This window comes from Gambusia affinis, linkage group LG12, assembly GCF_019740435.1.
Source record: "Gambusia affinis linkage group LG12, SWU_Gaff_1.0, whole genome shotgun sequence".
Lineage (NCBI taxonomy): Eukaryota > Metazoa > Chordata > Actinopteri > Cyprinodontiformes > Poeciliidae > Gambusia > Gambusia affinis.
This window is the reverse complement of record NC_057879.1, coordinates 27627530-27640504: the sequence shown is the minus strand read 5'-3', so window position 1 is coordinate 27640504 and position 12975 is coordinate 27627530. Positions and strand designations below refer to the sequence as shown.

At 49.0% G+C, this 12975-nt stretch overlaps 1 protein-coding gene across 16 annotated transcripts in view; it reads right to left on the bottom strand.

Annotated features, from left to right (window-relative positions):
- LOC122841666 (discs large homolog 1-like protein) overlaps nucleotides 1–12400 on the bottom strand; it is a 53556-nt gene extending 41156 nt beyond the window's left edge. For 3 of the 16 annotated variants that reach the window (XR_006372421.1, XR_006372423.1, XR_006372422.1), the window contains exons 1-4: nucleotides 11641–12400; nucleotides 7892–8023; nucleotides 2525–2688; nucleotides 813–884 (exon numbers count right to left, since the gene is read on the bottom strand). Coding sequence is in view for 13 of the 16 variants with exons in the window: in XM_044135162.1 (XP_043991097.1) it covers nucleotides 813–884; nucleotides 2525–2688; nucleotides 7892–8023; nucleotides 11641–11659 (387 nt within the window). In the remaining 3 variants the exon portion in view is untranslated. The remainder of the gene's footprint in view (nucleotides 1–812; nucleotides 885–2524; nucleotides 2689–7891; nucleotides 8024–11640) is intronic. The other 13 variants (XM_044135165.1, XM_044135169.1, XM_044135167.1 and 10 more) reach the window with 6 other exon arrangements.
- Between the last annotated feature and the right edge of the window lie 575 nt (nucleotides 12401–12975).

Below are 12975 nucleotides of genomic sequence, written 5' to 3'. Positions count from 1 at the left end.
CCCCTTTAAGGATGTCAGCCAATCAGCTGTGAGGATCCTTTGTCCTCAAAGTCTTCCTCATCGTGACGTTTATGTCTCTGAAAGACTTTTGGTTTTGTTTTTATGGTTTTTAAGCTTGCTCCTTTGTCTTTATAACATCCGTCGTTTCGACTCGAGTCCTCACAACCTTCATCTTCATGACGTCCATCTTTATGGCTTTCATTCTTATTCCTTCTGACCTGAAGCCTCTTCATGATCTCATGTTGAAGACTCCACATTGCAGAGGTGGGCAGGAAGTCGGCGTCTCTGAACTGAACGGACTTTGAGTCAGAGGACGTCTGTCCCAGACATGATGGAGGAACTGCTTCAATAAACCCGTCTTTAGTTTATTTGGGGAAAGTTTTCAAACAAACTGAACATGTTTCACATCCTTAATCATTAGTAATATTTGCTTTTCCTCTCTGCTGGTTTTGTCCTCATCAGAACCAGGAGCCCGACCGGAGCTGTACCGTTCAGACCCAACAACATGAACCAGAATGAATGAAGCACAATGAACCCTGAACGCCTCACAGACCGCCTCAACGAGTCGCCGACGGTTTGATGCCACGACATCCAGAACTTTCTGTGAAACCAGAGGAGGTTCTGATCCGCTCGGACCTGGTTTCACGCCGGTCCAGACGCTGCTGTCATCAAACTACAGCGACGCACTGAGAGCCCAGAACCCCTCCTCCCCCCGTCTGATGGTCCAAAGCACATGAGGACTGGATGGGACATGCGGCGGAGGTGGACGACACCAACAGCCCCTCTCACCAACAGCAGAGTCCGGTTCTTACCTGGCCGTCATGGCGGGGGGACAGCTTGGCCTGCGCCAAGGTGTGCAGGATTTCGTTAAGGAGAGGGGACTCCTACGGAGGTCAGAGGTCGTTTACAGTCAGAGGAAACAGGAGACAGAGAGAGAGACAGCATTCAATGACAACAAGAGCAGAGTGGGTCAGAACCTCCAGTCTGGACCTTTGTCCTTCAACTCAACCATCATCCCCATATTCACTCTACACACCCAGACCGGTTCTGCTCAGAGGCAGTTAGCTTCCAGAACCATCCAGAAACGGATCGGAGGAGGCAGAATCCGCAGCAGAACCGCCATCAGGTCCAGACTTACATCTCCTCCTACTTTCACCTCTGAGCTGTTTCTGTTCTAAACCGTTTACAGCCGGGTCACACTGATACGGGTTCACAGGTTCTGGTCCCACAGGTTCCCACCGACCCGGCGGTTCAAAATAATCTGTTCAGAATAAAGTATTCTCCAGTCAGGAATCTGATTAAAATATAGAATCTGTTCAGAGTTAGGAATCTGTTCAAGATAATAAAAAAAACTTGTTCAAAATAAAGAATCTGTTCGTAATGAATGCGTTCAAAATTAATTTGTTTGGTTAAGGATTTGTTCAAAATACAAAATCTGTTCAGATTTATGACTCAACAAAAATGAATCAGTTCAGAGTAAAGAATCTGTTCACAGTTGAGAATCTGTTCAGTTTCATAAATATTTCAGAAATGGGAATGTGTTCAAATGAACGATTCTGCTGTGGGTTGGGAATCTGTTCAGATTCAGAAAACTGACTGATCTGAATGTAGAAGAACTGAACAGAACTGAACAGAACTGGAGAAGTGAATCTCTGAATTACTTCCAGAAACCTAAAGAACTGTTCATCAGACCACCTAAAAACTGAGATTCGGATCGGAACCAGATGAATCAGAACCTCCAGCTGTGATGATTCAGCTTCTCAGTGAGAAGAAAAACCTTCAGTCAAAAATCTCACCTGCCTTTAGATAACTCCCAGTAATCCCAGTAATCCCAGTACTCCCTGTATTCCCAGTACTCCCTGTATTCCCAGTACTCCCTGTATTCCCAGTACTCCCAGTACTCCCAGGCCTCTTGTACAGGCAGGACCAGAGCATTTTACCGGACCGGTTCTGAAGCCTCCTCTTCCTGACAGACAGCAGCTGTCGGTTCTGCAGCGCTCCTCAAACTTCCGACCCAACAGAACCACAGAGACCCGGCCGCATGGCGTCCTCTGCCAGATTACCCATAATCCCAGAAAATCATGTAAACATGGGATTATGTGACTGGAAGAACCCGGCCGTCCGCTTCCATCACAGTGACGCGTCACTGGTTCTGATGGTCGGGTTCCAGTCGGACAGGAGCTGCTGCCACTCATCCTGTTCCCCAGAACCAGAACCAGAACCACAGCAGGTCCGACCTGCTCGGATCAACAGGAAGTGACCCGGTTCGGAGCCTCAGAACCAGCAGATGGAGGGGAACCGGGCCGGACCCGGCGGTTCTGTTCCTGTCACTTTAAACAGAACCAGGAGCATCAAACGTGGACCCAGCTCCCCATGGAGCGGCCGGTCGGCGCCGGTGCCGGTCCAGTTCTATTTAAACTCCTCTGATCTATTTTTACTGCAGCTATTTTTGCGGCGGCAGGACGGGTCCGTTCGGCTCACAGCAGAAGACGAGCGGCGGCGCCGGTTCTGGCCCGGTTCCTACCTCGATGCTGGTGCTAAGGCTGGGCAGCGTCTCAGAGGTTCCGGTCGGGCTCTGCAGGCTGGACAGGTCCCACAGGTGGAGGGGCACGCCAGGCTCCGCCCCCCGGGAAGACTCCGCCCACCTCTGGCTGTCCAGTAAGGTCACTTCGTAAAATTCCTGGATATCTGTGAGGACAGAGAGGAGAGTCCATCAGAACCGGGACCGGAACCGGGTCAGAGGTTCTGCTGAACCCAGATTGTTTTAATGATATTAACAGCAAAGGTCCAACATTTAATCATGAACCGACAGAAACCAGAGGAACCAGAGAAACCAGAGAGGAACCAGAGAAACCAGAGAGGAACCAGAGGAACCAGAGGAACCAGAGAGGAACCAGAGAGGAACCAGAGGAACCAGAGGAACCAGAGAGGAACCAGAGAAACCAGAGGAACCAGAGAGGAACCAGAGAGGAACCAGAGGAACCAGAGGAACCAGAGAAGAACCAGAGAAACCAGAGAGGAACCAGAGAGGAACCAGAGGAACCAGAGGAACCAGAGAGGAACCAGAAGAACCAGAGAGGAACCAGAGAAACCAGAGAAACGTCTCTGAACTGAAGAAATAAATGTTTTTAACAGGAAACAGCCGAAGTTCTAAAAGTATAATAAACAACAACAATAATAATAATAATAATAATAATAAAATGAGAATCTGGAGCAGCTTCATGTTTGTTTGTGTTGATCAGAAATAAATAATTAAACTAATAAATTATGCAATTTCTTAGTTTATCAATGTTTAACATATTATAAATACATATTAAAACTGACCACAGAACAATGCAGTCAAAATATAAACAGAGGGAAAAACTCAGTCAGATTTTCCCTCATTAAAATAATAAAATACTTTTATTCTATGTTTAACCATCAAAGTGAACATTCATGTCTCAACTTTTCCCCGGAAACTTTGTTCATCTCATTTCTTCTACTAATATGAATATAAAGACAGAAACAATGAGGGAGACAAGAACTGGGAGAGCAAAGTACAGGAGGAACAGGAAGGACGACCTGAAACTGACTCCATATCTGAGGCTTTAGCCCCGCCCACCCCGCAACGCTAACGAGCGCTAACTAACGAGCGCTAACTAACGAGCGCTAACTAACGAGCTCCTGGCCCACCTGCTGTCACATCCATCTGCTAATTAGAAATATGATGAAGATGAAGATGATGATGATCTTCAAACACTTTCTGCTTCCATCACCTTCACACGGATCGGTTCTGACCCGCTGGACCAGAACCTTCCTACTGAACCTCCCAACAGAACCAAGGTTTCTGGAGAATCCTGGAACCCTGATTCTTCTTCATCACTACCATGCATGATGAAGAGAACGGAGCCGGGCCTGCAGCGGCTGGAGGAGGCCCGGTTCGACCCGGTTGGGTATTTTTGGAGCAAGCGTCCAGAGTAACCAGCGGCGCCGCTGAGGGAAGCCCGGACCGCTGCAGATGTTTCTGGGATCACCACTTCAGCAGCTCCTCACGGAACCACCGGGCCTTAAAGCCGCCCTCAGACCAGAACCACGGCGTTTTCAGCCCGGAAACCACGGAGCGGATCTATTCCGGGCCGGAGCGGCGTGACGAAGCCAGAATTTATCACCAGCTGCTGCGTTCCTGAGGGTTTTAACGGCCAGAGCGGTTCTGTTCTATCAATAGAACCGGCACCGGCTCCGTTTTACTGCCTGAGGATCAGAGTTACTCACATCCTCCAAATCCGACCCACCGGAACCGGACCAGCTGGAGTCAGCAAAGCGCCTCCAGGGAAGTTCTGCAGAACGTCTGAACTTTGACCTTTAGGTTCTGAACAGCTCCTCGTGACCACCAGGGTTCTGGTTCCGGACGGAATTGTGTGAAACTCCTGAGCGGTTTCATCTTTCAGGAGCTTCAGTCAGCGGAGACGAACCCAGGAGGTTCTGCCCGACCCGGGTTCCTGCAGCAGGGAGACAGAACCGTGCAGTTCTCCACAGCGCCACCTTCAGAGACCCGACATTTACAGCTGGAATGACATGAACATGGAGGGTAGACCCGGTTCCTTCAGAGGAACCGGACCTGAAGCAGAACCGGGTCACTGTTCAGGTCCAGGTCACCGAACAATGAGGAACCGAACCTGAAGCAGAACCGGGTCGGGGAGGAACTGAGACTCGGATCAGGAAGTGAAACCGACTGACTGCTGGGAAACCAGAGAACAGATGGACCAACGTTCAACTGAACGGATCAGCACCAGAACACCGGCCGACGGGTCAGAACCGGCCGACGGGTCAGAACCGGCCGACGGGTCAGAACCGGCCGAACCAGAACACCGGCCGACGGGTCGGAACCTGGACCTGATGAAACATCAGGCTCTGGGTCCTGACAGCAACCCGGTCGCAGGGCGTCTGCCGTTCTACTGGACTGGTTCCGACCCGGTAGAACTGCAGCCGTTCTGGGCCAAACTGTGGAAATGGTGAGAAACACGGTTCTGTTTGGAGCCATCTGTTTACCAGGAACCGGGCCAGCGGAGCTGCTGGGGGGATTACTGCTGGAGGTAATCATCATGTCCACAGAGGGATTACACCGGGACCGGCCCGGCCCGGCTCGGCCCGGCCCGGCCCGCTGCAGGCAGAGGGGGGATTGAACACTGAGGCAGAAAATTCATTTTCAATAAACAGGTCTGGAAGACGGGTCGGAGCAGAACCAGGAGGTTCCTGAAGGAACCAATCAGAGATGGGCTGAGCGGTCCAGTTGGTTCTGGTTGGTTCTGGTGTGAGACCAGCAGAACCACACAGGTTACAGACTGCCCTTATGCTGATGGTTCTGTTGGTGTTGGTTCCGGACCAGGTACGGCTCGGTTTCTACCTGGAGGAGTTCCTGAGTGACGGCCAACAGAACCAGAACAGAACCAGGTCCAAACAGAAGGTTCTGCCTTAAAAGCAGGTGAGCAGGTCCAATCATCCAGGAGGAGTTCCACCCCGGTACGTGTGTGGGAGATCCCGACCCGTCACCGTGGAAACCTGAGAGGAAGACGGCGGCGCCGTCCAGACGGGTCGGGATCGGGTTCTTATCCCATCCATTAATCACATTAGTAAATTAATTTGATTAAAGTTCAGCGGGATTGAAGCTCCAGTTTGTTCCTCTGGTTCCTCTCTGACAAACGGACCCTGATGAGTTCAGAGAACTGAGCTCATTAAGAACAGAACCGCCGCGGATCGACCCGGTTGGGTCCAGTACAGACGGATCAGCACCAGAAGTAAGACAGAAAGAAAAAAGAAAAAAATCAGTGATTGAAGAACCTGGAAACGTTCTGACCTTCCAACCAGAACCTCAACAGAACCTCAGCAGAACCTCAGCAGAACCTCAGCAGAACCTCAGCAGAACCTCAGCAGAACCTCAACAGAACCTCAGCAGAACCTCAGCAGAACCTCAGCAGAACCCGACTCGGTTCTTCAGAGAGTTTATGTCTTTTTGACCCGGTAACGTCCTGAACCGGGTCAGAGGAAACGTTTTGGTCACATGGAGGGAAACCGGGTTTCCTCTCATCTTCATCATCATCAGTTCTGCCGGACGGCGGGCAGAGGTCCAAACGGACCGGTTCTGCTGCAGCTGAGCTGCATGGCTCGGCCCAAAATGATCCAATGGTTCTGTTGAGGTTTCCAGAGCACCTTGGGTCCAGAACCGACTGATCCAATCAGCAGAACCCTGTAGATTGGATCAGAACCTTCCGGGTCAGGAACCATCAGGGTACCAGTGACGGTCATTCCAAACTCAGCAGAACCTGAAAGGTTCTGGTTCTCTCTCCTGCAGAAACAGAACCGGTTCTGGAGCCCGACCCGTCCTGGTTCTGACACAGAACCGTCTCGACCCACAGAACCAGAGTCAGAACAAATGTATTAAACTCCAGGAACCCGCTGTGGTTCCGGTCCGGTTCAGAGGTTCCCTCCAACCGGGTTCATTAAAAACACACAGGACGGGTCCGGAGTTCTGAACGAGGTTCTGTCAGCTGCTCGGTTCTGGTCGGCAGCTGACCAGAACCGAGGTCAGCTGCCTCGGTTCTGGTCAGCTGACCTCGTTCAGCCTTTCAACCCAGCCGACGGATCAGAACCGGGACGGAGCTCAGAGCCCGGTCCGGTTCGTGTTCTGACTGACAAAACCGACCCGATCAGAACAACAACAGAACAAAAGGTCCGACTCGGACGGGCCAAGGCAGAACCTGGCACCGGACCGGACCTTCAACTTACAACCCGGTTTGAACCAGAACCAGAGGGACAGAAAGTTTCACACACCAAAGATTCCCTGGTTCTGTTCCCGACCCAACAGAACCTCAGGTCCAGTTCAAACCTGATGTCGAATTAATTCATCCAGTTACCAGAACCAGCAGAGTCCAGACTGGGACCATTAAAAAACTCCAGGAGAACCTTCATCCAGAACCAGCTGCTGTGGAATCGGATCTTTAGTCAGAACAATGGGGAGCCGGACCGGGTCAGAACCGGGTCAGAACCGAGACAGAAACGGGTCAGAACCAGGTCAGAACCGGGTCAGAACCGGGTCCGAGCCGGGTCCGATCGGGTCAGAACCGGGTCCGAGCCGGGTCCGATCGGGTAAGAGCGGGTCAGAACCGGGTCAGAGTGGTCAGAGCCGGGTCAGAACCAGGTCAGAACCGGGTCAAAACCAGGTCAGAACCAGGTCAGAACCAGGTCAGAACCGGGTCCGAGCCGGGTCCGATCGGGTTAGAACCGGGTCCGATCGGGTAAGAGCGGGTCAGAACCGGGTCAGAACCAGGTCAGAACCGGGTCAGAACCGGGTCAGAACCGAGACAGAAACGGGTCAGAACCAGGTCAGAACCGGGTCAGAACCGGGTCCGAGCCGGGTCCGATCGGGTCAGAACCGGGTCCGAGCCGGGTCCGATCGGGTAAGAGCAGGTCAGAACCGGGTCAGAGTGGTCAGAGCCGGGTCAGAACCAGGTCAGAACCGGGTCAAAACCAGGTCAGAACCAGGTCAGAACCAGGTCAGAACCGGGTCCGAGCCGGGTCCGATCGGGTTAGAACCGGGTCCGATCGGGTAAGAGCGGGTCAGAACCGGGTCAGAACCAGGTCAGAACCGGGTCAGAACCGGGTCAGAACCGGGTCAGAACCAGGTCAGAACCGGGTCAGAACCAGGTCAGAACCGGGTCAGAACCGGGTCAAAACCAGGTCAAAGTGGGTCAGAGCCAGGTCAGAACCAGGTCAGAACCGGGTCCGAGCCGGGTCCGATCGGGTTAGAACCGGGTCCGATCGGGTAAGAGCGGGTCAGAACCGGGTCAGAACCAGGTCAGAACCGGGTCAGAACCGGGTCAGAACCAGGTCAGAACCGGGTCAGAACCAGGTTTACCTATGAGCGCCTGGAACAGGTTGCTCTGGAAGATGTCGATGACTCTCTGGATGGACAGACGCAGCTGCCGGTCCTCCGTCTGGTTCAGCTTGTTCCGGTACTCCTCCAGGAGCAGCAGGGCCCGCTGGGCGTCTGGAGGGGGGTTCGGATCAGAACCGGGGCGGAGGAGAGGAGAGGAGAGGAAGGACAGTTAAACTCTTCATCACATCTGGTGCTTCACGCTGCATCCTGGTGCTGCAGCCGCTGCATCCTGGTGCTGCAGCCGCTGCATCCTGGTGCTGCAGCCGCTGCATCCTGGTGCTGCAGCCGCTGCATCCTGGTGCTGCAGCCGCTGCATCCTGGTGCTGCAGCCGCTGCATCCTGGTGCTGCAGCCGCTGCATCCTGGTGCTGCAGCTGCTGCATCCTGGTGCTGCTCCTCATCAGCACACAGGAAACTCAGAGACACAAACAGACAGAATGGATCAGAACCGGATCAGAACCGGTACCAGTTTAAAGCATAATGCTTCTGCAGATGATTGGGCCTGTTGCAATAAATCAATAGATCACATGATCAATTAAAACAAAATCAATAATTTCCGTTTCCATGGTTGCACTGGATGATGAAACTTCCCACTCTGCTGTTCCGATTTAAACTGAACCTTTTTGAAATTATTATTTATTTATTTGTTGTTTTGTTTATTTTTTGGACCTTTAAAATGTTTTCCAGTTAAATATTAGAATCTAAAGTTTATTGATCTTTATCATGTGATCTGATATTATTATTGTTATTACTGTTATATTACTGGAAAATGGATCAACAACATTATCACTAATCACAATAACTTCTGCTGAACTTTATCGTCCAGCAGGATTACTCACCGATCAATAGATCAATAAACTGATGGATCACCGATCAATAGATCAATAAACTGATGGATCACCGATCAATAGATCTACTGATGGATCACCGATCAATAGATCCACTGATGGATCACCGATCAATAGATCCACTGACGGATCTTATCCTGATTCCGACTGAAACCCGGAAGGCGAGTTGCACTTAAAACAGGAACAATTCGGATCGTTGGGAAAACTAAACCTTCACGAGATCCAGCATTTTATTCAGGGAATAAATCTGCTGCAGAAATCCATCAAATGATTCCCTGAAACGTTCCGGATCAGAACCGATGATCCATCCAGATGGGAACGTCCGTTCAGGGTTCTGATTCTAACCTAAAACCAAACTGGTTTATCATTTACTAGTTTTTATTTCAGACTCTAAACTGGAGCGTTTTTCAAATCCAGATAAAATGTTCGACCTGATCCGGTTCTGGAAGCTGGTGGAACAGAACCAGACCGGGCTCAGGACCCAATCCAACCCAGATTCATTACTTCAGAAAAATATAACAAATCCCAGGAATCTGACCGAAACGTCAAAAGAGCCGGTTTGGAAAACCTCAGGGTCCGAGCGGAACCAGAAGTTCTGGATCTGGAAGTTCAGACCGGACCAAAAACAGAGATCATCCGAGAAAATCTAATCATTTCATTATTATAGAAAAACACATTCAGTTCATTTTATTTCATCTTTATCACAGCCAGTATTTTCTATTAAGCTTCTTAATGGAAGTTCAGTTTTGTTCCATTAAGAACAAAATCATTTTTTAATGATTTGTGATAATTAATATTTTACATTTCCAGTAATAAAGGCTGGTCTCCCGTCCTGTGCTCTAACATCCCATAATTACTGTTAGCTGGAATATTTGCAGCACTTTAGATTTTGAGCCTAAACTATCTTAGCTCTCTGATTTTTAATCAACTTTCTCTTCAGTAACTGATGAAAACAGTTGAGCTGCTGATTTGTCTGCAGTGAGGAGATGTGAGGATCAGCACCAGCTGCAGTGTCACCGGCTCCTGAAACATTCCGGGTTTTTAAAAATTAATAAACTAACACCACGACGATCCACTATAGTTTATATTGACAGAAAATATTTTAAAAATATTTCGGCAAACATACCTCAAGTTAAAGGACCTTTTTGAGGGCGCGGTAAATATTTTATTGATATTCCAGTTTATTTTTAGTTCCCACAAGGTGCCCCATTTAGAAGTTGGTTAGCATCTGAAGCTAAGAGGCTAGCTGGGTTTTAACTTCACCTGGCGCAGTTCGGTTGGCCTCAGCGGGACCAAACTGAGGCGTGTTTAGCACCTTTAGCCCAGGTTCCACCCGGGTTCGTGTAGCTCTGCATTTCTGGGTGTTTTATGTGTTTCTATTCAGCTGCAGTTGGAGTTTTTCCTCCTCAGCAGGTTAGCGCACACCGCGCTGAAGTTGGCCTCTGACTGAGAACACCAGTAAAGGGCTAGTCCACAGTTTTTAAAGGCGATCGGCTCTGGTTCGCAATCTAGAATGCTAAAACTGCTCCTATCTGGAGTAAATTATTCCAGACTACAGAGAGATTCAGAAAGCACAGTATAGTTATCAGAAAATTTATTTTAATTCTGGTTGTAAAAGTTTTTATACAATTATGATTATGCTGGATGGAGCTTAAGAACTGGACATGGACTGGATTAATGTATAGAATTATTTGTTGCGTGACAGATTATATATAGAGAGTCATGGAGATTATGGAAGCAGAAAACATTATTGTATCACAAAATATAAAGAGTACTTTAAGAGCCTGGAGTCAGATTAGAATCAGCTGAGTTTGAAAGTGATTTCAGTTTAAAGTAAACCTGACTTTATTTTCACACAGTTTTGTCTATTTTTGAGAAAATCAGAAAATGTAATTTTTAACTTTTTGTTTTTATTAGAGCAGAAAATTTCAGTCTAACCTAAAGGTTTAACTGGTGGAAACAGAAAGAAAAACTTTGATTACAATAAACAAAAATAAACATTTTTAAACAAATTTTGTCTTTAAGTAGTTAAAATATAAAAAAGTCCAAATCAAAGTATCTCAGAGATTCGACTGTAATTTACTAACTTTAAGGGTCAGCAGTGATTAATTATTGTTATTGATGAGATTCAATCACAGAAAACCCCCCAAAAGCTTCTTTAATCAGCTGATGGGGCCCGTAACTAGGATGCATTCCAAATCACAGAACCTCTCTGACCTTTCCGCTTCACATCTACTCGCCAACTCGACTGGAACCAAAAACATGAGTTCCCACCAACGCCTGAGGGCAGAAACCTCACCAAGAGAGCAGGAAGGTGCTTTTTATATTTACTGGGGGGGGAAACTACAGCTATGGAGGGCCAGAAGGGACAAAAATAAACTCCACAAGTTAGAAAATCATGGCAGTCATTGCAAATGGAAGATATTTCTGAGCTTTCCCATAATGACAATTCTACTTTACAATTAGACGAGTCGTGGAACTCATTGTAAAACGCCCAACAATTTTGATGGGCGATTTTTACAGATAAAATAATAAATTAAGCATTTAATTGTTTTATATCACATTTAATTAATGGTTTTATTTTGTGTTTTTTTTTGTGTGTGTTTTTTTGGGCACTCCGTACGTTTATTTATATGAAGAATGTTCACGTTAAGATGTATTAAAAGAATCAATAAAAAGGCTTAATAAAGAAGCTGAAGCTGTTTCTATATTTAAGCACTAGAGATTAATTTAATATTTTTGAAGTGTAGATCTCAGAGGTTCAGTCTTCTTAAAACCTGCGGAACAGCCCTTTATACCACCTGCGATTGTGACACTAACTTCAGCTCCTTTTAGCCGTTAGCTTTCAGTCTGTTAGTCTGAAGAAGTGAAAGCGGCTTACCTTTCTTTCTAACGGGCATGTTCTGACTCGGCTCGGTTCGGTTCAGTTCGGAGCTCAGAACCACACACACACTTCTGACACAGAACAGGTTTCCAGTTGTTTTCCCCCGGAAAATCCAAGAAAATCCAATAAAAATCCCTCCACGACGACACCAAGTTCCACACCGAGCAAACTTCCTGACCCGTCCAAGAAACACCCCAGAACCGAACCGGTCCTGAACCGGGACAGAACCACGCAGAAAACTTAGAATCCAGGGGGGGAGGGGAGCTCCGGTGAGGACCCGACTCTCCGAGCTGCACTTCCCCGCCTGAGAGGCTCCTCCGGCCGGGGAGCAGCGCTCAGGCTGGCCGCTGCTCGGCTCTGGCTGGAAGTAAAGTGGGAATCTGTTTTCCAGCAGCTGGGATCCGGGATCTGCTCTGCGCCAAAGTCCGCGTTAAACACACCCAGTTTGAGGGCAGGCAGGGAGCCAGACAGGAGGAGCTGCCCGCCGCTGCAGCTGCTGCTCCGGCTGCAGAGGAGGAGACCGAGCCGCTCCGGAGCTCCGCACCTCCTTCCAGAAAACCCGGGACAAACTTCCAGCCCAGAGGAGGCACTCCTAACTCTGTCCCACCGCCTAATCCCGCACCGGCCCGCAGACTTCAGAGCCCTGGAAGCCGCAGCCTGAAAGCTGTAAGCGTGTCCCACTCCCCGAGTGGACGAGTCCTCCTGTTTGCTCCTTCCCACTCCTCCTGCTCCTCTCCCTGCAGCCTTCCAGGTCTCACAAATCCCAAACTTTCCTCCAAAATGGCGTCTGACAGAGCTGCAAACGTAAACCATGTGATTCCTGAATCCCTCCCTCCAACCTGGCGCCCAATCATGCAGCTCACCTACAGGAGCAGGAGGAAGAGGAGCAGGGGGAGGAAGAGGAGCAGGAGGAGGAGGAGGAAAAGTTTGGATGAGGAAAAAAGGAAAACCAAAAAACTGAAGGAGAATCAGGAGATAAAACCAGAACCGGTCCAGTCAGCCAACCAGAACACAGACTTCCTGGTTCTGATCATTTTACATCAACCAGTCGGGTCCAGAATCCTGCTCCTCCTGAACCTTTCCTGATCTCTGGGTCACCAGCAGAACCCGGACCGGTCCGGCACGAGTGGAGGATCTGTTGTTGGATGACAATTAATTTGAATGAAAACTGTTATTGAGGATGGATGGATGAACAGATGGATGGATCAGTTTGGTTGGATGAACAGATGGATGGATCAGTTTGGTTGGATGAACAGATGGATGGATCAGTTTGGTTGGATGAACAGATGGATGGATCAGTTTGGTTGGATGAACAGATGGATGGATCAGTTT